Source organism: Geotrypetes seraphini, chromosome 2 (genome assembly GCF_902459505.1).
Source record: "Geotrypetes seraphini chromosome 2, aGeoSer1.1, whole genome shotgun sequence".
Classification (NCBI taxonomy): Eukaryota; Metazoa; Chordata; class Amphibia; order Gymnophiona; family Dermophiidae; genus Geotrypetes; species Geotrypetes seraphini.
The window spans coordinates 63007474-63029382 of record NC_047085.1 but is presented as its reverse complement, the minus strand read 5'-3'; the positions used below and the strand labels follow the sequence as shown (position 1 = coordinate 63029382).

General features: G+C 44.8%; 1 protein-coding gene across 1 annotated transcript in view; it reads right to left on the bottom strand.

Annotated features, from left to right (window-relative positions):
• SLC25A32 (solute carrier family 25 member 32) overlaps positions 1-21909 on the bottom strand; it is a 72298-nt gene that overhangs the window by 39483 nt on the left and 10906 nt on the right. The window contains exons 2-4 of the mRNA XM_033933399.1: positions 20339-20489; positions 12095-12180; positions 969-1129 (exon numbers count right to left, since the gene is read on the bottom strand). Of these exons, the coding sequence (XP_033789290.1) occupies positions 969-1129; positions 12095-12180; positions 20339-20489 (398 nt within the window). The remainder of the gene's footprint in view (positions 1-968; positions 1130-12094; positions 12181-20338; positions 20490-21909) is intronic.

Sequence of the window (21909 nt, the reverse complement as noted above, 5' to 3'; positions counted from 1 at the left end):
CTGGGGGGGCCCAGGTGTAACCCCTAAAGCTAGCACCGTTCAGCCGGACACCCCTGTCTTATTGAAGAGAAACCTCAACAGGAGAAATAAAATTGCCATCTCACTGAAGAGAAACCTCAACAGGAGAAATAGAATGGCAGTCTCACTGAAGACAAACCTCAACAGGAGAAAATAATTTTCCAGTCACAGCCAGAATTCAGGAGCTAGTTGAATAGCAACCATTTCCTGCTGGGAGATAAGAGAATACTGAAGATACAAGAGGAATGCCAGCCAATAGGTCCAACTGTTAATCAGTTTCTCTATCTCCGCCTGCTAGTAGATGTGTGCTATCCCATTGGTCTCTGGATTCTTCTGCTGCTGTTGCTAAGGAAATAGCACAGTATAACTAAATCCCAGTCATGATTCTCCGTGAACCAAATCTCTGTGATCGCCACTAAATCCAACTCAGCCTCTTCCATCACAGCCTCTCGATGCAGAACCTTGTTTTCTATACTTCGAGCATTAGTAAGATCTTTATAAAATAAAAAAAAGTGTGGAAACTTTTTGAGCACTATTTATTAAAATAGCATACATCACTACCTGCAAGGTGAGCTGGCTTGCCTGACTAGTTACAGGACATTCTATGGCACGCCCTCTTACCACTTCTCCCGCTTCAACCATTTCCTGTGACAATATGAAAGTGCAGAAACTTTTTTAAGAAGCCTCATATATACTCCTTTTCAGACATTGCCCCTCTTTGCCCATTTGTTTAGAGGTATTTAATGGTATTTAGTGATTCACTTTTCTGAGGGCTTATACTCGGGAGCTTTGATCACCCAGCCCTGATGATTCTAGTTTATAGCCCTCTTCAATCAGTCTGCTGCTGAAGATACTTATTCCCTTTTTTGATAGATAAACACCATCCCTGCTCAGCAGCCCTTGTCAACAATAATCATCACTATAACCGATAGCCTGAAAAGAGCACTTACCTTGTACAATCCAGGAATACCCTCATACTTGTATATCTTTATAAGTGCATCAAACATGCCTTTGTATTGTCGTTTTGATGCGTCAACACCAGCATCATACTGTAGAACAAGCCGAGTCTTTGTTACCCAGATAGGGTTTGTGATGCAAAGGGTCAAGGCACCTAAAAAAAAGTCAATAAGAAAACCAAAAATAAACTTCAACTAAACACTGGTTTCTATAAGACTAACTATAAAATTTGTCATATACTGTAAAACAAAATGCATACTGAACAGAAACCAAAACTAGAACCAGTATATCAGCGATATCTGAATTAAATTTTTCATTGTGTGATAAACTCTAATTATACCCATCCAAAACTAAACAGCTATGAATGAATTCATAATTTTCACTTTGAAGTATATCATAAAAACTGCTCAGTATAACTGGAGTTGCCGGGGTAGAATATAGAGAGAGACAAGAGTGGAGGGATACTGAGGTGCTGCAGAATGAATATACTTGCAGGCAGTACAAGGAGTTTGAACTGTATGTAGAAATGAACAGCAAGCCAGTGAAATGACTTGAGGAAAGAGAGATAAATGTGAGCATAATGGCACTGGCAGAATACAAGGCATACAGCAGAATTGGCTGGAGCGTAGGAAACAAGAGAGTGGAGGTAAATGGACAATACTCGGATTGGAAGAGCGTCACCAGTGGGGTGCCGCAGGGCTTGGTGCTTGGACCTGTGCTCTTCAACATCTTTATAAACGATCTGGACATTGGTACGACAAGTGAGATGATTAAATTTGTGGACGATATGAAGTTATTCAGAGTAGTGAAGACACAGGGGGATTGCGAAGATCTGCAATGTGACATAATCAGGCTCGAGGAATGGGCATCAACATGGCAGATGAGGTTCAACGTGGATAAGTGTAAAGTGATGCATGTAGGTAACAAAAATCTCATGCACGAATACAGGATGTCCGGGGCGGTACTTGGAGAGACCTCCCAGGAGAAAGACTTGGGAGTTATGATCAACAAGTCGATGAAGCTGTCCACGTAGTGTGCGGCGGCGGCAGCGAAAAGGGCAAACAGAATGCTAGGAATGATTAAGAAGGAGATCATGAACAGATCAGAGAAGGTTATCTTGCCGCTGTACTGGGCCATGGTGCGCCCTCACCTGGAGTACTGTGTCCAGCACCGGTCGCCATACATGAAGAAGGACACGGTACTACTCGAAAGGTTCCAGAGAAGAGCGACTAAGAAGGTTAAGGGGCTGGAGGAGTTGCCGTACAGCGAAAGATTAGAGAAACTGGGCCTATTCTCCCTCGAACAGAGGAAATTGAGAGGGGGCATGATCGAAACATTCAAAATATAGACTTAGCAGATAAAGAAAGATTGTTCACCCTTTCCAAAGTAAGGAGAATGAGAGGGCACTCTCTAAAGTTGAAAGGGGATAGATTCCATAAAAAACGTAAGGAAGATTCATCGAGGAGGCCTATAGGAAGGTGGAGGAACGGGACCAGCAGCTGCACAGACGGATGTCGGCAGATGAGACCCAGGATCCACAAGGCGACACCGGGGAAGGACCTAGCGGAAGAACCACGAAAGAGGAGGAGACCGCGACTCACCAGGACCCCGAGGGAGAGACACCGCACTACACCAAGGACACGGACCTGAGGCAGAGGAGGTTGCTGAGGAAAGGGAAGTCTGCTATTGTGGTGGGAGACTCGATCTTGAGAGAGGTAGACAGTCACGTAGTTGGAGGAAGGGAGGACCGGCTAGTGACTTGTCTCCCAGGGGCCAAGACACGAGACATCACTGATAGGATCGAGAGGATCCTGGACGGAGCAGAGACAGAGGAGACTGCAGTAATAATCCACGTCGGAACGAATGATGTGAGCCGGAGGAAATTCAGCATGGCCACACTGACTGACCAGTTCAGGGTCCTGGGACGAAAGCTGAAGCGGAGCACACGGAGGATAGCATTCTCGGAGATCCTGCCTGTACCGAGAGCAGATGCAAAGAGGCAGGCAGACCTCCAGGCTGTGAATGCATGGTTGAGGAGATAGTGCCAGGAGGAGGGCTTCCACTTTGTGAGGAACTGGACATCCTTCTGGGGAAAGAGCAAGCTCTACCGGCGGGATGGCCTGCACCTGAGCACAGCGGGAACTAGACTACTGGCAGCCAATGTGAGGAAGGAGATCGAGAGGGCTTTAAACTGAGGAGAGGGGGAAAGCCGACAGCTGATCTGATGTTGACGCTTCGGACAACAGTATCCAGAACAGATGCTGAACGGGCTGACTGCAGGGAGGAAGCAGAGGGACCGGAGGATCTTATGATCAGACAGCGAGGGAAACATCAGGTAAAGGGAGCTTGCTGGAGAAGACTAAGGGGCATGGAGACACAGGGGGACTGGGTGGCATGAGGGCGAAAGCTGAGGGCAATATAGAGGTACCACAAGGCGAGGGGGATCAAACAGAGGCTCAAGGGATGATAGCCCAGGAGGGGGCCGGTAGGGCTAGAAAACCCAGAGGAAAAGCGGGGAAGTGGGGTGGCGGGAATGTGGGGAAGCTGAAAGCTAAGAGGGTAAAGGCTGAGGGCAAAGCAGAAGCACAGGGAACGGGAGAACTGCCGAAATCCAAGAGCAGGCGGCCCAGGTAAATGCAGAGGTGGAGGAAAAATGCAAGAAGCAAATGCAAGAAGCCTCATGGCCAAGATGGGTGAACTAGAAGTCGTGGCCAAGGGGGAGGACCTAGATATAATTGGAATAGCAGAAACCTGGTGGACAGAGGAAAATCAATGGGATGTGGCGCTGCCGGGGTACAAGCTCTACAGTAGGGACAGGACCCACAAGAAGGGGGGAGGCATAGCACTATATATAAAGGACTCTATCCACTCGGTCGGGATGGATATGGCAACGAAGGCAGAGGGGCTGGAATCGCTATGGGTCAAATTGCCGGGAAACAAGGGTGCAGGCCAGTGTTCCCTCTAAGCGGGCGGGTGTTGTGAGCAAACTTTTTTCACCGTGAGCCAAAAATATCGGGCGCCAGCAAGTTATGAGCCAACTCGCCCGATTCTCCTCTCGCCGCCCTGCCATCTGCCGTACGCCTCTTCCGATCGTGCGCTGTGACGAGAAACGTGTGCGCTGCGATGTAATATTTTGTGCGCCAGCGCACGCCAGCGCAGCTTAGCGGGAACACTGGTTCAAATGGTTTTATTTATTTCCCCAAATTTATTTTTGTTATACGCATTGAAAATATTTGATATTGCGTTTAAATCAAAATCTCAATAAACTTGAAACGAGTGCCCGTGAGATTGTGGGAGGGTTAAATACTCAAAACTTAGAAGTTTTTGCTACGCCAGCTTTCTGGTATCTTTACATACAGTGGCGTACCTAGCATATGTAACATCCGGGGCCCATCATTTTTTGGCACCCCCCCCCCATCTGTAAGAAAAACATGATTTTTAGTAACAAACCACACGTCACACACGAGTACCTAGGAAAAGGCAGCATCTTACATATTGCAGTGAGCAGTACATCAATACACCCATTGTAAAACTAAACAAGCCAGACCAGCACAGATCAATCCTACACCGTCAATCCTAACAGAAAACCATGTCTTTCGAACACACAGAACACAGAAAACACCTTCGCCTAGTAAGGAATATGTAATCACAAACTAACCCCTCCCTCTTTTACAAAACTGTAGTGTGGATTTTAGCTACGGAGGTAACAGCTCTGATGCTCATAAAATTCTGAGCATCAGAGCTGCTACCACCAAGGCTGGTGCTAAAAACGCTTCACAGTTTTGTAAAAGGGGGGATAAAATAAAAATACATAGACAAAGGTTAAATTGAACCAGCAAGAAGCTGGACTCTGCATACAATGCTTCACAGAAACAGTGACACATGTCTCCTAAAGCAATAAATAAATAGAAATTTTTTTCTACCTTTGTCTTCTGTGGTTTCTCCTTTCCTCATCTTCTTGTAACTCTCTTCCTTCCATCCACTGTCTGCCGTCTCTCTTCCCCTATATGGCATCTTCTCTCCTTCTATGCCCCTTCCAGAAACTGTATGCCTCCCCCTTCCATCTCTCCTTTCACCCCATTGGTCTGGCATCTCTCTCCTCGCCTTCCCTCTCCCACACCTCTCCTCATAGTCTGGTATCTCCCCTTCCCTGATTCTCTGGCATCTCTCTCCTTTCCTTTTCTTCCATCTTTCGCTCCCCCTCCATGCTCTCACATCTCCCCCTTCCTTTTCCCTTAGACTGGCATACCTTCCTCCTACGCTCCAAGCCCTGGCATCTCCTTTAATTCCCTCCCTCATCTTCCTTCTCCCTCCAGCTGGGTACCGCAACACTCTTCCCTGCAGCTCTGCACTTCCCCACAATTGCCATGCTTCGGTTCCTCTTCTTCCTTCCTTCCTCCCCCCCCCCCCCCGCGGGACCCTGCGGCACCATCAACTCTTACTCCCTCTAATGTCGGCCCTGCAGCTCCAGACTTCCTCGCACCTTCTCCCCTCCCCCTTTGGATCGCTATTATTTTAAATGTTATAGCCGCGGAGCTGTATCCATCAGTGGAGATGTCTAACCTCGGCCTGCCCCGGAACTCTTACTGCAGCAGACGCCCGTCTAGGCAGGAACAGGAAGTCACTGTTGCAGTAAGAGTTCCGGGGCAGGCCGAGGTTAGACATCTCCACTGATGGATACAGCTCCGCGGCTATAACATTTAAAATAATAGCGATCCAAAGGGGGAGGGGAGAAGGTGCGAGGAAGTCTGGAGCTGCAGGGCCGACATTAGAGGGAGGAAGAGTTGATGGTGCCGCAGGGTCCCGCGGGGGGGGGGGGGGGGAGGAAGGAAGGAAGAAGAGGAACCGAAGCATGGCAATTGTGGGGAAGTGCAATCCCCCCAATGCGTCCCCTTACCTTACCGACGCGTGTGTGCGCTGTGAAGAGAAACTTTGCGCTGCAATGTAATATTTTGTGCGCGAGCGCAGGCCAGCGCAGCTTAGCGGGAACACTGGTGCAGGCATAAAACTGGGGCTGTACTATCGCCCACCTGGTACGCCAGAAGGAGTCGGACACGACTTGGAAGCGGAATTGAGACAGGAATGCAGGACTGGAAGTGTAACAGTGATGGGGGACTTCAACTACCCGGGAATAGACTGGAGTACTGGTCACTCCAACTGCACTAGGGAAACAGGATTTGTAGAAGCTGTGAGGGACTGCTTCATGGAGCAACTAGTCAAAGAACCGACGCGAGGGGGTGCTACTCTTGACCTCATCCTAAACGGATTAGGGGGGCCTGCAAGAGGGGTAGAAGTGGGAGGACCACTAGGCAACAGTGATCACAACGCGATCAGATTCACATTAGAAAGGGGGACACCCATAGTAAGGAGGACCGCAACAACTGCGCTCAACTTCAAGAAAGGGAACTATGTTGCTATGAGGGAAATGGTGGGGAGGAAGCTCAGAAACATCTTTAGGATGGAGACTGTGGGAAGCGCCTGGACCCTATTCAGGGACACCCTGCAGGAAGCACAAAGAATGTACGTCCCCAGTTTCAGGAAAGGCTGCAAGAACAAGCGATCAAAGGACCCGGTTTGGATGTCAACTGAAGTAAAGAGGGCAATAAATGACAAAAAAGTATCCTTCCGGAGATGGAAAAAGGACCCAACGGAGGAAAATCACCAGGCGCACAGGAAATGCCAAAAGGAATGCCACCAAGAGGTTAGAAAAGCGAAAGGGGAATACGAAGAGGGGCTGGCCAGGGAGGCGAAAAACTTCAAGGCATTCTTCAGTTACGTAAAGGGGAAGCGACCAGCGAGAGAGGAGGTGGGGCCGTTGGACGATGGGGATAGGAAGGGAGTGATTAAGGAGGATAAAGAGGTAGCTGAGAGGTTGAACACGTTCTTCTCGTCGGTTTTCACGAGCGAAGACACATCTAATATACCGGACTCAGAGGAGCTCATGAGTGGGGAACAGGCCGAAAAATTGGAGCACATAGAGGTAAGTAAGGAGGATGTCCTCAAACAGATAGACAGGTTAAAATGCGGTAAATCACCGGGCCCGGACGGGATCCACCCAAGGGTTCTGAAGGAACTAAGACAAGAAATAGCGGGCACAATCCAGCATGTTTGCAACCTATCCTTGAAAACTGGTGAGGTACCAGAGGACTGGAAATTGGCGAATGTCACACCTATCTTCAAGAAGGGATCGAGGGGTGACCCCGGGAACTACAGGCCAGTGAGCCTGACTTCAATTATAGGGAAGATGGTGGAAGCTATGATCAAGGACAGCATTTGCGAGCACATCGAGAGGAATGGCCTACTGAGAACAAGCCAGCACGGATTCTGTAAGGGAAGGTTGTGCCTAACGAACCTTCTGTACTTCTTTGAGGGAATAAGCAATCGGGTGGACAATGGGGAACCCATAGACATCATTTACCTCGATTTTCAAAAGGCTTTCGACAAGGTGCCACATGAAAGGCTGCTTAGGAAGCTGTGGAACCATGGGGTGGGAGGGGATGTGCACAGATGGATCAAGCACTGGTTGTCGGGTAGACTGCAGAGGGTCGGAGTGAAGGGCCAATATTCTGACTGGCGGGGAGTCACGAGCGGTGTGCCACAGGGATCGGTGCTGGGGCCGTTACTCTTCAACATATTTATCAATGACCTGGAAAAGGAGGCAAAGTGCGAGGTTATAAAATTTGCAGACGATACCAAACTGTGCGATAGAGTTAGGTCCAGGGAGGAGTGTGAGGACCTGCAAAGGGACCTGGACAAGCTGGAAGACTGGGCAAACAAATGGTAAATGCGCTTTAACGTGGAAAAATGCAAGGTCATGCATATAGGGAAAAAGAACCCGTTGTTCAACTACAAATTGGGGGGGGCATTGTTGGGAGACAGCAGACTTGAGAGAGACTTGGGTGTGCTGGTGGATGCATCACTGAAGCCATCTGCACAGTGCGCAGCAGCCTCGAAAAAAGCCAACAGGATGCTGGGCATCATAAAGAGGGGCATAACAACCAGGACGCGGGAAGTCATCATGCCATTGTATCGAGCGATGGTGCGTCCACATCTGGAATACTGCGTTCAGTATTGGTCGCCACACCTCAAGAAGGACATGGCGGTACTTGAGAGAGTCCAAAGGAGAGCAACGAAACTGGTAAAAGGGCTGGAACACTGCCCATATGCCGAGAGGTTGGATAGGCTGGGGCTCTTCTCTCTGGAAAAAAGGAGGCTCAGGGGAGATATGATAGAGACCTTCAAGATCATGAGGGGCATAGAGAGGGTGGATAGGGACAGATTCTTCAGACTGAAGGGGACAACAAGTACGAGGGGGCATTCGGAGAAACTGAAGGGAGATAGGTTCAAAACAAATGCAAGGAAGTTTTTTTTCACCCAAAGGGTCGTGGACACTTGGAATGCGCTACCGGAGGAAGTGATCAGGCAGAGTACGGTACAGGGATTCAAACAGGGATTGGACGGATTCCTGAGGGATAAAGGGATCGTGGGATACTGAGAGAGGTGCTGGGATGTAACACAGGTATAGAAAGCTAACCAGGTAATAAGTATAGAAACCCAACAGGTCGTGCATGTGCAAGACCGGAGGGTTAGGTACGATGGGAAGATAGGATTTCAATGAGAAACCAAGGTGGCAAGGGAGCCCCTTCTGGTGATTCAGACAGGTCGTGACCTGTTTGGGCCGCCGCGGGAGCGGACTGCCGGGCAGGATGGACCTATGGTCTGACCCGGTGGAGGCACTGCTTATGTTCTTAAGTTCTTCTTCACCCAGAGAATGGTAGAAAACTGGAACGCTCTTCCGGAGTCTGTTATAGGGGAAAACACTCTCCAGGGATTCAAGACAAAGTTGGACAAGTTCCTGCTAAACTGGAACGTATACAGATGAGGCTGGACTCATTTAGAGCACTAGTCTTTGACCTGGGGGCCACTACGTGAGCGGATTGCTGGGCATGATGGACCACTGGTCTGACCCAGCAGCGGCAATTCTTTTTTTTTTATATTTATTTTTTATTGATTTCAATATAATATCAAGTATAACTTGTACAGAAAGCAAATTTAACCAAAGCAAATTACAGTCATTAAACAATAAATCCATACTTAACAAAAGTTAATCAAAATTACAAGAAAAATTATTATGGTGAAATTAGCTCAAGTCCTCTTTAGATCCAAGAAATTATACTGGTGAGCTAAGAATAAATAATGTAAATTAATACAACAAAGTAATGTTCGTATATATCGGGAACGGAGCTGCTATTAAAACAACAAGGAAATCCAACGATGTCTGCAATTCAAGAACAGCAAGCAAAAAAACAAGAGAGAAAACTGCAGACAGTATGTACAAGATGCAGGCTGTGTTTATTAAACCAAATATTAAACGCGGTAACTATTGTCACCTTTTTTTTTTACAAACCTTGGGACCCAAAATAAAACACGAGCGGAAAAAGAGAGTAGCTCTTTACTGCCACACTTGTAGGAAAGCAACTGGAGTCCCAAGGACAGTCCTGATATAAGAGAGGAGGGTCTGAAAAAAATTATGTAAGCGAGGCTTCCTACAAGCAGTCTTGTGACATGGGATGCATAACCCCCTTGTCCAGGATTAGAGAGTGGATTGTACAAGAAAGGTGCTTTTAATGAAAAAGCCCTTTCTGCCTTTTTGGTGGCCAGGCTCACATGATTAAAGTGATTTCCAGGTAAAGAATGCAAGCCAGAGTATTTGAATTTGTCTATCAAATATCTGTTAAAAATTATGGCTTGGGGTTGCATGACAGGAAGTGGTAGTGGGATGTCTATAAATCGTCAGTGGAATAGTAAAAGCAAAGGAACACATTAAGACACAACAGAAGTGCATGATTTCAACAAACATTTTACAGGTGATGCATATTCCAAGGAGTACAGTGTCCCTTGTCATTGAGCAAAAGCAGTTGTTGACTGGAAGAAATCCAAAATCTCTACCCAATTGAGAACTTCTGGCATTAAACATAACCAGAACAGAGGTCACCAAATTTCAGAGTTCAGCTTAAATGCAAAACTCACCCCCACCCCCTTGGGCTTATCTTAAAAAGGCCTGGTGGACTACTAGTCTTTGGAAGCAGTAAAGAACTCCAATCATTTCTGCCTTATGTCGCCTCTCCATTTGCAATGGCTAATGAGACTTTCCTGCAGGAGGTCCTAGCAGTCATTTTTTAACTGGAAACAGAATGGGCAGGAGACTCACTCCTGTCCATGCTGGTTCAGATCACAAGATGACTGCTGGGATCTCCTGCAGCAATCCAAGGTCATTTTCTTGCTATATTTTTTTTAAAACTACCTTTATTTTAATTACATCATATCACAACATCTGACAAATAGCTGAGCCACACCAAAATTGTAATGTATCGATCTCGTATGTTTTACACTTTCACTTATCTAACATGCATTTATGACTGAAACAGCATTACAGAGCCATTGTGCAAGAAGCCACAAAGAACACTAAATACCATATATACTCAAATATAACCAAGACCCCCATTTTTGGCTTTTTTTAAACCAGAAATATATTCAGATCTCTCTCTAGTCACCTGATGAATGGCATTTCTTCTTCAATCTCACTTTGCCCTTCTACAGTAACCTTCATTTCTCGCCGTTGCCTTCACCCCCACCCCACTATGATTGGCTTTTCTTTCTTAACACCTCACTCCCACAGCAACTCCAAATTTTCTGCCTCTGCTTCCACTCCTCCCATGACCAGCATTTCTTCCTTATACCCAAGCCCCCTCCCCCATCGCAGCAACCAACATTTCCTGCTTCCCCCACCTAATAACAGGATTTTGCTCTTACTTGCTTCTCTGGCAGATGCTGACAAAGTTATGCACTGACTTGGCCAGTGCAGGGCCTTGAGCATCTGTGCATGCTCAAATGCTCAAGGCCTGCTGGCTCAAAAACCTATGAACCCCCATGTTTAACAATGCCTACTGAAATAACAATCAATTACAGGAGAAAGGGGGGGGGGTTCATACCATTAAAAAAAAATCCATTAGCTTCCATTAAGAGGTTAGATATGATAAGAGACATTAAAATACATCTGTGGCATAAATGCATAGGAGAGGAGTCTCTTTCATTTGAAAGGGAGCTCTAGAATGAGGGGTCATGGGATGAAGGTGAAAGAGGACAGAAAATACTTCATGGAAATACTTCATGGAAAGTGTGGTGAATTCATGAACCGGCCTTCTGGTGGAGGTGAAGACTGTATCTGAATTCAAGAAAGCTTGGGACACATACATTGGAACTCCAAGAGAGAGGAAAGGATAGTACATGGCATAGATAGGCGAGCGGGAAGATCGAAAAATTTTCTTCAACGGCCGTTGAGGAAACGCGTCTTCTTAGCTCCGCGGAAACTAAGAAACTGGGGACCGCGCGCCTCTGTCGGGCGGGAAGGCACTCGCGCGTGCGCGGTGCGGCCTACTAGAACTTTCCAAGTTCTTAGAGTGCAATCACTCTAAAATTGTCCGTACCGGGGCTCCGTCGGTGCCGTCACCCATCAGTCAAGAATATGCTGCCTGCTTGTCCTGGGATAAAGGCCATATGGTCTCTTTTTGTCTTTAATTTTTCTACATATGTATATATGTTCAGATACTCTAGGAAAGACAGCAAGTGTCCCCATGCTAACCCCCCCCCCCCGACTTAGCATACACTTCTCCCTCCGAATCCGCAGTTTCAGTATCCGCGGATGGTTCTTCGAGAATTTTTTGGGAGGGGGAAAAGAAACGCTGCATCCCAGACCTCCCCGGAACTTACCTGGTGGTCTAGCGGGCTTTCAGAGCAAGAGAGATCTTCGTACACTCCTGCCCCGTGCAGATCACTTATACAAAATGGCTGCGGGGAGTTCCCGTCGCAGTCTCGAGAGACTACAGGAACTCACGGCAGCCATTTTGTATGAATGATCTGCACGAGGCAGGAGCTTAGGAAGATCGTTCCTGCCCCAAAAGTCCGCTAGACCACCAGGTAAGGTCCGGGATGCCGGGGAGAAGGCGGTGGTGGGTCAGAGCTGGCCCAAAAGTTACTTGCAAATTTTCAATATTCACGACCCAGCTCTGTCCCTAACCCCCACGAATATTGAGGGAGAAGTGTAATTCATTTTACTTACCAGCCTCAGCAGCAGACAACAGGTGCTCTGTTGCACAAAGACTTTCTGCTCTTCCTTCCTTCTTATAGCCTTTGATAGCATTATAACTGAAAGATAAAAAGCACAGATATTGAGACTATTGTACAGAAATATCCAAAATATATTTTCGCAATAATCCACATTAGTTATATATCTGGTAATATTCATAGTCAACACAAACAGCATATTGTCTTATATGAATACCTTTTCTTACTCATTCTGTGTTTTTCTTATAAAACAGCATAAAAATATCAACACATTAAAAGTATTCCAAAAAGGGATATGGTAAAAAAAGCAAAAGTTCAAAACCAAAACATATTTAAAACCAATTTTTTTTTTATTAATAAGAATAAATTAAAGACGATCTCAAAAAATTGACTACTGGATAAATATTTCCAAAAGGAAATGGTTCATAAATCTATCCTGCTGGAGTACTGCGAGCGATATATGGAAAATTTTTAAATTTGGCCACAAAACAAAGACTTAGGGGATCTTTTACTTGCACTGAAGCCCATTCAATTCCTATGGGCTTTGGTACATCTCGTAGTACGGCAGCATTGCTACTGTGGATTTGTAAAAGGGGCACTTAAAAAAAGGAAAAATAATATTCTTGCCCGATAATTTTCTTTCCTTTAGTCACAGCAGATGAATCCAGAGATGAGTGGGCTAAGATCATCCACCAGCAAGCAGAGATAAACACCAAACTGAGCTCTGTCATATACAGGATGGTAAGCTCACTGGTAGCCAGTATTCCTTGTAACAAAGTAGCAGGATCAATGTGAAAGACAATCGGCATAAAACTCCCTCTTCAAAGTGCCATGACATTGCCAACAACCAATCCAAACTCAGTCAGCAGGGCAAATTTCTAGAGAACAAAGAAGAAATATAAAGGACCCTAGATTCATCTGCTGTGACTAAAGGAAAGAAAATTATCAGGTAAGAACATAACTTTTATTTCCCTGTCATCACCAACAGATTAATCCAAGGACAAGTGGGATGTAGCAAAGCAGTCCTCAGAAGGGAGGGATAGAGAGCAAAACATGGAAAGAAAAAGACCCCAAGTGGTCTGCGGCCCCCTAAGACACTGAGAAAAGGGCTACAAAACAATTGTATTTTTCAAAAAACAATCAACCAAAGAACTGCCTCAAAACAGGGGCTGTACACTACTGGAACAAACCATTTCCTCCGAAGGGAAATTGGAAAATCATGTCAGGTTTTCCAGGAGTGAGACCTGCTCCACCCATTGCAAAAAATGAAACAGTCAGGCTGAGACCGTCAAAAAAGTGGAGCCTACACTCCAAACCCTTGCAGCCAGAAAACCTGGGAAGACAGAGGCACAAGGATCCACATTCAACAGCCAGGGAAGTGTCTTCACTGGCAGATGAAAAGACATATGCATCTGAGAAAAGGGCTGTATACAACCATCAGCAAAAGGAAGGCGCCCCATGCTGGAATGGAGCACTGCAGGGGCCACATCATGACTATGCTTAATAATCAGGGAAGGAGCAATAAGGAAACTAGAGAATGATACGAGACCTCAATTTTCCCATCCTTGTCCCATTCCTGTAAGCTCTGCCTTAACCACATAAGCCTTAAACAATTATGATTTTAAAGTGTTTGAGGTTTGTGCAGATGATGCAGCTTGCAGGAATGGGCAGGGACAGGAAAAGAACTCGCCAGGACGGGACGGGAAAATGAGTTCCCAAAGGGAAGGGGAAAAATTTGTCCCCATGTCATTCTCTAAAGGAAAAACATACTCAACACACAGACATGGACCGCCAGAGAAGAGGCTGTGCTGTCCAGCCAGAAGACAGGCAGCTGGAGCCATGCTCCACACGAGATGGAACAAACACGAACCAGCAGCTGAAGCTGCTTTGTACAGCTAAAAACAGAGTCCCACCGCACCGGGAGGTGGAATGTGCTTCACAACCAGAGATGGAACCATGCCAAACCAGCAGAAACAGCACCAAGCTGAACAGGCAGGTGAATCCACACTCAACATCCAGAAAAATAATTCCCTCCCACTATTTATAAGATCAGAACAAAGTTTGGATAAGTTTCAAGATCAGTTTAAAATGTTTTTTTGTTTTAAAGATGCCTATGAATGAATTTTCCAATCCTTCAGTTTTTTTTTAATTTTGAAGCCAACTCCCACTTCTTCTTATCCCACTGTGTTAGCCTTTTATGTTTACTTTACTTAAAAATTGTATTTCTTCCTTCTTTTCCTCTTGTTTACAATCGCCCTTCCCTAATCAAGTATGTCTAAATGTATGAAGATTTTGTCTACTACTTGTAGTTTGTTCCCCCTTTTTATATTTTAACTTTTTTTAATGTACAATGATTGGAATGTTATGTTAAGCGTTTAATCAAATTTTTAATAAACAATGAAACATGTTGAAAGATAAGGAATTCAATGCTTAATGTCTAGAGAAGGAGGCATGCGGAGTGAAGTTGAGGCCATATGAAATAGCCAGGTGAAGCCACTCAATCATTCACAACAGCTATGCGGATCAGCAGGGGAAAGCTGCATTGTACATCCAGGGACACAGCATGCACCACCACTAGAGGAAGAGGTGCTCCACATCCAGGGATGGAACCATGATGCACTGCCATGAATCACCATGCTCAACAGCCAGAGATGGAGCCATGTCGGACTGCCATGCAGTTTCTATGTGCCCCTTAACAACACTCAGTGTTTTATGTGAGGTTGCTCCTAGATATACGAGTGCTGGATAAGACATGGCTAGAGAAATTTATGTTTTATATGCTGGTCTGTTTTGCAGAAGCACTGTGATTAGAAAAAACAAACAAACCTGGGTTGAGGATGTAAGGTTTTTTTTGCTTATACCAGGAGGTTTTTTTTGTGTATGGCAACTGAAGAACAATTAAATAAACAGGGAATGCTAGGGGACGTGTCCAGGGTTAAACTTACATTGTAATGACAATATTTTTGAGTACTATCTTAAAATTGTTATTTTTTTCTCTTATCACTGCTGAAAGTTAGACAAATGAAGTTTCCCAGCTGAAAGGGGGTGTGTCATGAATGTATGGTTTGCTTGCTTTGCTAAACTGCTTTGCTCCTTTGAAAGAATATGACCTATTTTAAAAGTCGCTACACCAATTTTAGGTTTTTATGAACTGATATCCGACAGGATTGTATGTCAGAATTTAGAATTGTACCAGTGTATGTGTATGAGGTATTTTTAGTTTTAAGCAGTATGTGTTTCTTGAATCTACTCGAGAGGAAGTGAGCGTCTGAGTGTATTGTGCTTAAGAATTCTGGGAGATGTAGCGCCATTTTTCTTTAACAGTAACGCATGTGAAGGTGCATTCTTTTTCTCTCATTATCTAAGTCTTAATAATTAAATAATCTGCAAACTACTGCAACTAATTTGAAGGTTCAAAAGTGTTCCCTTATTAACCTTTACTGGTACTTTGGGACACACTGCTTGGAGTTGGGCACCACCTTTTTGAAGTTGAAAGTATCTTTTTGAAGATGAGGGTGCAAGAGGCAGGAGCAATTAGGCATTGGTTCTGCTTTCTGACCACAAGGTCATGGCGGTAGTAGTGGTAGTTAAGAGAGGGCATGGGACTACTTGGACCACCAAGGAGATCTTCCAAAAAGGGCCATCTGAGGTAAAAGTGCCCCACTTAAACTCAAAATGACCCTTTGCTCCTATGCTGCATCTCTACCTCAAGCCCTGAGCTGGAGTACCATATATACTCGCATATAAATCAATCCAAATATAAACAGAGGTAACTGTTTCCCCCCCAAAAAGAGGAGTAAAAAATGTTGACTCAAATATAAACTGAGGTTAGAAATTTGGGTATGTGAGTGTCATTTGTCAGGGATCTTGCCATAAGTAATTACTAATTTTTCTGTTGGGGCCGTTTTGAGTCCAAAAAAGGTGAAGAAGATGTCCCCTTATCTTCAGGGGACTCAATCCGGACACGGTGTCATTGTGCTTTTGTGAAGGTTGGACGAAACTGGAAGTTTGGCTCCACCTGAGAATCTCTGCCTGGATCCATGGCTCTAAGAGATGGTTGCTGCGCAGCACTGCCGAAAAGTGCCTAGAACCATGAAAATTACACCGCCCAGAGCCACGAGAGGTTTGCAGTCTGCCAACAATCTGCCAAGCTGGTCATGTGATCATTCAGTCCCATTCAGAGCAACATTTGACCCTTGAAAAGAAGTCTGTGGAGGGTAGCCTTGGAGGACGAATCTCCAACCCATTGCCTGACCTAGCATTTTGCAGGGTGAGATCAAAGAAACCGAAACTAGGCTCATGACTCAGATGATGTCATAGAGAGCATCGGATACATAATTCACTCCATCTATTCAGAGCTGGGACAAAGACTGGCCCTTCACTGGATCAAGACTCCGCAACCTAGTATGACGGGCGTGCGACACAAAAGAAGCTGCTGCTGCAGCAGCTGCACTGATTCTTGTCCAATAAGAATCGCATCCACTTTGCAGTCTACATAACCTGTAAAACCCTGTCTCATGCACTTGTTAGGGATATGCATCTGTACCTATGGGTGAGAATCTGGCCACTGATAATGATTTAAAAAATCTTACTGCAGTATTAGAGAATTCATCTTCAGATATTATTAAAAGAGCTACTTTAATTGTTAATTTTATATTTGAGCAAGATCTAAATTCTATCATGAGACTGTTCATTAAAAAGCCAGGAATATTCTTTTGTGGTCAACATATAAGGTTGTACCATGATGTAACCAAAGCAACTCAGGAAAGACGGAAGTTATTCTTCGGAATGAGAGAGGAGACAAGGAGGCTGGGAGCTACATTTATGTTAAGTTTCAAGGCCTCAAATAAGTCTTCTTTATCCCAGACCATCTACGAGCCTTTTTAGACCTTAAGGGGTTAACCAGTAGTAGGGAAGTAGCTCAAAAATGAAAAAAGCCAGGCAATGACGTTTAAGTCTGTTCTCTTTAAGATATAATGTTAAAAAAAAAAAAAAAAAAGTTTTCTCCCTTTAATTTTCCTTTTTTCTCTCTCCAAAGCAATTAGTGGTCTAAGGAACAGTTAAGTTCCATTTATTGCTTGTCTTTTTGTTTTGCAATGTTGTATATTGATGGCATTTTGTTGGAATATACTCTATTTCTTGTGCAGTTTGTAAAGTTTGCTAAATCAATAAAAATAAAATAAAAAAAGGGATGTGCATCTGATAACCTTCACTACCAAGGAATCCACCTGGTCCACGGTGTGAATCGATGCGGCGTTGTCTTCAGGCCGGCTTCCATTCCTCAGTGCTGCAATGCACAAAGCTGTGGGCAGAGGCTCCTACGCGCATCCTGTGCCTGAACCGGAAACCTTCTCTCTGACGTCGCAACATCAGAGGGAAGGCTTTCAGATGAGGAGCGGGACACGCAAGGAGCTGCTGCCCACGGCTTTGTGTACTGCAGCACTGAGGAAGAAGGAGCTAGCCCAAAGATAACACCGGGGATGAGGGGGGTGAGGAGGCAGGCCAGAAGGCAAGGCACAGCATGGAGGGAGGGAGACAACAACGGTAGGGGGGAATGATTTTATTTTTTAATTTAGTGACTGATTTACATCTGCTGTCTGTTCAGGAACACAAGAATTGCCGCAGCTGGGTCAGACCAGTGGTCCATCATGCCCAGCAGTCCACTCATGCGGCAGCCCTCTGGTCAAAGACCAGTACCATAACTGAGACTAGCCCTACCTGCGTAGGTTCTAGTTCAGCAGGAACTTGTCTAACTTTGTCTTAAATCCCTGGAGGGTGTTTTCTCCTATGACAGACTCCGGAAGAAAGTTCCAGTTTTCTACCACTCTCTGGATGAAGAAGAACTTCTTTATGTTCGTACGGAATCTATCTCCTTTCAACTTTAGAGAGTGCCCTCTCGTTCTCCCTGCCTTTGAGAGGGTGAACAACCTGTCCTTATCTACTAAGTCTATTCCCTTCAGCATCTTAAATGTTTCGATCAAGTCCCCTCTCAATCTCCTTTGTTCGAGGGAGAAGAGGCCCAGTTTCTCTAATCTTTTGCTGTACAGCAACTCCTCCAGCCCCTTAACTATCTTAGTTGCTCTTCTCTGGACCCTTTCGAGTAGTACTGTGTCCTTCTTCATGTATGGCGACCAGTGCTAGACGCAGTACTCCAGGTGAGGGCGCATCATGGCCTGGTATAGCGGCATGATAACCTTCTCTGATCTGTTCATGATCCCCTTCTTAATCATTCCTAGAATTCTGTTTGCCCTTTTCGCTGCCGCCGCCGCCGCACATTGTGTGGATGGCTTCATCGACTTGTTGATCATAACTCCCAAGTCTTTTTCCTGGGAGGTCTCTCCAAGTACCGCCCCGGACATCCTGTATTCGTGCATGAGATTTTTGTTACCTACATGCATCACTTTACACTTATCCACGTTGAACCTCATCTGCCATGATGATGCCCATTCTTCGAGCATGATTATGTCACAGTGCAGATCTTCGCAATCCCCCTGGGTCTTCACTACTCTGAATAACTTTGTATCGCCCGCAAATTTAATTACCTCACTCATCGTACCAATGTTCAGATCATTTATAAAGATGTTGAAGAGCACGGGTCCAAGCACTGAAGAGCACTGTCAGGGGCCTAATGCACGTGCCGGCCCTATGGGCCGTCAGAAAATTTCTGCGGACCGGCATCAGTCCACGGACCAGCTGTTGAAGAACACTGCTTTAGATGACTCCAGCTAGCATCTCTTGGGCTCCACGGTCTCTGCGTTTTATGATGACCACCATTTCAGGCCTTTTGAAGGAATTTAACCCCAGCCAACGGACTGCCCAACCACTTCTCGGCCCCATAGAGCAAAGGGGAGGCTAAACTGACTGCTCCTGTCTCCCTTCATGTGCTGCATGGCATGTGGCACAAGGGCATATTTTGGGCATCCATCCAGTGCAAATCTGGTATGAATTAGGATTAAAAACCCAAGGACTCCATCTCTGCCAGTTTTGAGGCAAAATGAGGTGATTTGAAACTTACAGAGAATGTTAAAAAAAAAACCCACCCCAAAAACAGAAAACACAACGAGTAATCCAAGATGGACACAGTGGCAGTGTTTTAAATACTTAAACAAAAAGAAAAAAAACCTAACAATTTTAGGTTTAGAGTGGGGGGAAAGGAACAAGCAGAACCTTTAAAAATAAGATTTACAGACCTCCCCCCCCATTTCCTTCATAGTCTATAACAGCCTTACTCATTGTGATCAGCTAGCAATGTGCTGCAGCCTGCCTCAGCTCCAAAGGTAGCTGGATCTGGGAGAAGAAATTATTGCCTCAAAATGGAATGCATTTCCAGCGCTGAATCTTCGGGTTGCCAGTCTGACTGGTGTCTGAGCCTCTAACCCAGGGCTGCCCAAGTCCGATCCTCGAGATCTACTAGTAGGCCAGGTTTTCTGGATATCCACAATGAACATGCATGAGAGAGATTTGCATACCAAGAAGGCAGTGCAGGCAAATCTCTCTCATGCATTTTCATTGCGGATATCCAGAAAACCTGGCCTGCCAGCAGATCTCTAGGATCGGACTTGGGCAGCCATGCTCTAACTCCTGTGGACTTGTGGACACACAAAAGTGGGGAGGTGAAACACAGCAGGCATCCTGTGAGACTGTGCTGAGCCCCCTACAGACGCTAACCAGCCCGCACGCAAGCCCCTGCAATACAGCAGGCATACAATGCTACAAGGGGAATGGACCCTGTGCTTCAAAAAGGCTTCTCCTCCATGCAGGTAGAGCTTGGGGAGCTCCTAGGACCGACATCAAGCAAACCCATCCCCAAAACATGAAAAAGACCAAACAGACCAACAAAAATAAAAATTAGAAAGACTCTTTCTGGCTCGCTTGAAAAAAAAACTGAGGGGGGTACCAAAGCTCTCTAGTAAAGGAGGAGAGATTCAAAAACTGAGCTCATGAGATTCAAAAACAGGGCTCATGAGCACTAGAATATTACCCATCATCCAGAATGACATACCTATTGCACTAGAAAAGTAAATAGGATGTATGATACTCAAGTGGGAGGGAAACAGATGAATTAAAAATGGGCCAATTTTCTTATTCACACTTTTTCATGTATTTCTGTACATGAAGTAATTCAGAATCCCTGCATTCGATTTAGAAGATGAATTAAAATCGTTGCTTATTCTGTCCTTTTTGGATTATTACAAACCAGCACTATCTGGACAGTTCTGAATAAGAAGTTGATACTTACAAGAAAAAATAGAGCCCCCAGGATGCACCTGCACCCCACATGTTTGGAGTTACTCCCTGGTAAAGTCCCCGCAAGCCTTCACGCTTCCAGATAGTGCTGAAACAGTGTACAATCCCATTGTACTTCGGCCTTAACTCCAGTCCATCACTCACTGCAAACGTCACAAATGTTAAGAAATTAATTCACAAAAAGCCAACACCATATAACAGAGTATCCCGTTGACTAAAATAAGGGGCTCTTTACTAAGCTGAGATAATTCCTAATGCTTATTTATTACAGGGTGTATTCAGGCATCCTGTTGCACAATGAGATTAGCATGTGTTTAGTTCAGGAGCCCTTACTGCCTACAAAATAGGTGTCGGTAAGGACTTCCGCACTAATGGCCATATGCTAATTGGGAAATTAGTGCACGGCCATTAATAGGGGAAATAGGAAATGAGCCATTTTACAGCTGTGCTAAAAGTGGCCTCAGTACGGGTCACTTTTTAGCACAGTTTTGTATTTTATTTAGGAGCTCTTTTACTAAGTCTAACATAATCTGAAGAACGATTTACTATATTTTGTGGTAATTTCTATGTGAAGTCTTGCTTAATAGAAATAATTACCTAAATAAATTACCTAATAAAAATTATTCAGAAGACCAATATTCCTCAATGTGTACACAACCTTCTTACTTGGTCCAGGAAGATTAAAAGACTCTGGTCAGTTTTTCTGGCCTTTGGAGAGTAAAATATCTAGGGATATTTGAATTCTGCCAAATAGCAGCGGTTGGAAAACAATAGGCTACATGAGATATGCAAAGCATTCAGAAAACATTTGGCATGTATCAAAGATAGTAAGCACATGCAGGAAGCAACTATACATAGACCAGTGGTCTCAAACTCAAACCCTGTGCAGGGCCACATTTTGGATTTGTAGGTACTTGGAGGGCCTCAGAAAAAAAAAAAAAGTTAATGTCTTATTAAAGAAATGACAATTTTGCATGAGGTAAAACTCTTTATTTTATTTAATTCAATTTCTATCCCATCCTCCCAGTAGCTCAGAATGGGTTACAAGGTTTATAGTTTATAAATCTTTCCTTTTGGCTAAGTCCTAATAATAATATTGTAATTTATAGCTAGAGACGTAGGATCAAGAAACTTTTATTTTGCTTTTGTGATTATGATAAAGATACTGAGGGCCTCAAAATAGTACCTGGCGGGCCGTATGTGGTGCCCGGGCCGCGAGTTTGAGACCACTGATATAGACCATTAATAACCCCCACACTCACATTAAACTATTTACTCATACATACTTACTTATACCCTATCAGTCTGGCACATCTATGTGCTGTTAGTGTTAATTAATAGATTTCTAGTTTTAAAGCTGGGGAGATGTTGGTCTCTTTTTCTATGGAGGGGTTGGAGGCTGGAACCTCTGTTTCGATGAGCTTGTATTTAAAAATAACCCTTTCAGTCAGCTCTGTTTCTCTCCAGCTCCCACTGAAAGAGCATGAGTCCATTTTCACCTACTGGAGTTGTTAATCTCTATTTTAGCTTTGAAAATAATACTATGTTTCCCCCAAAATAAGA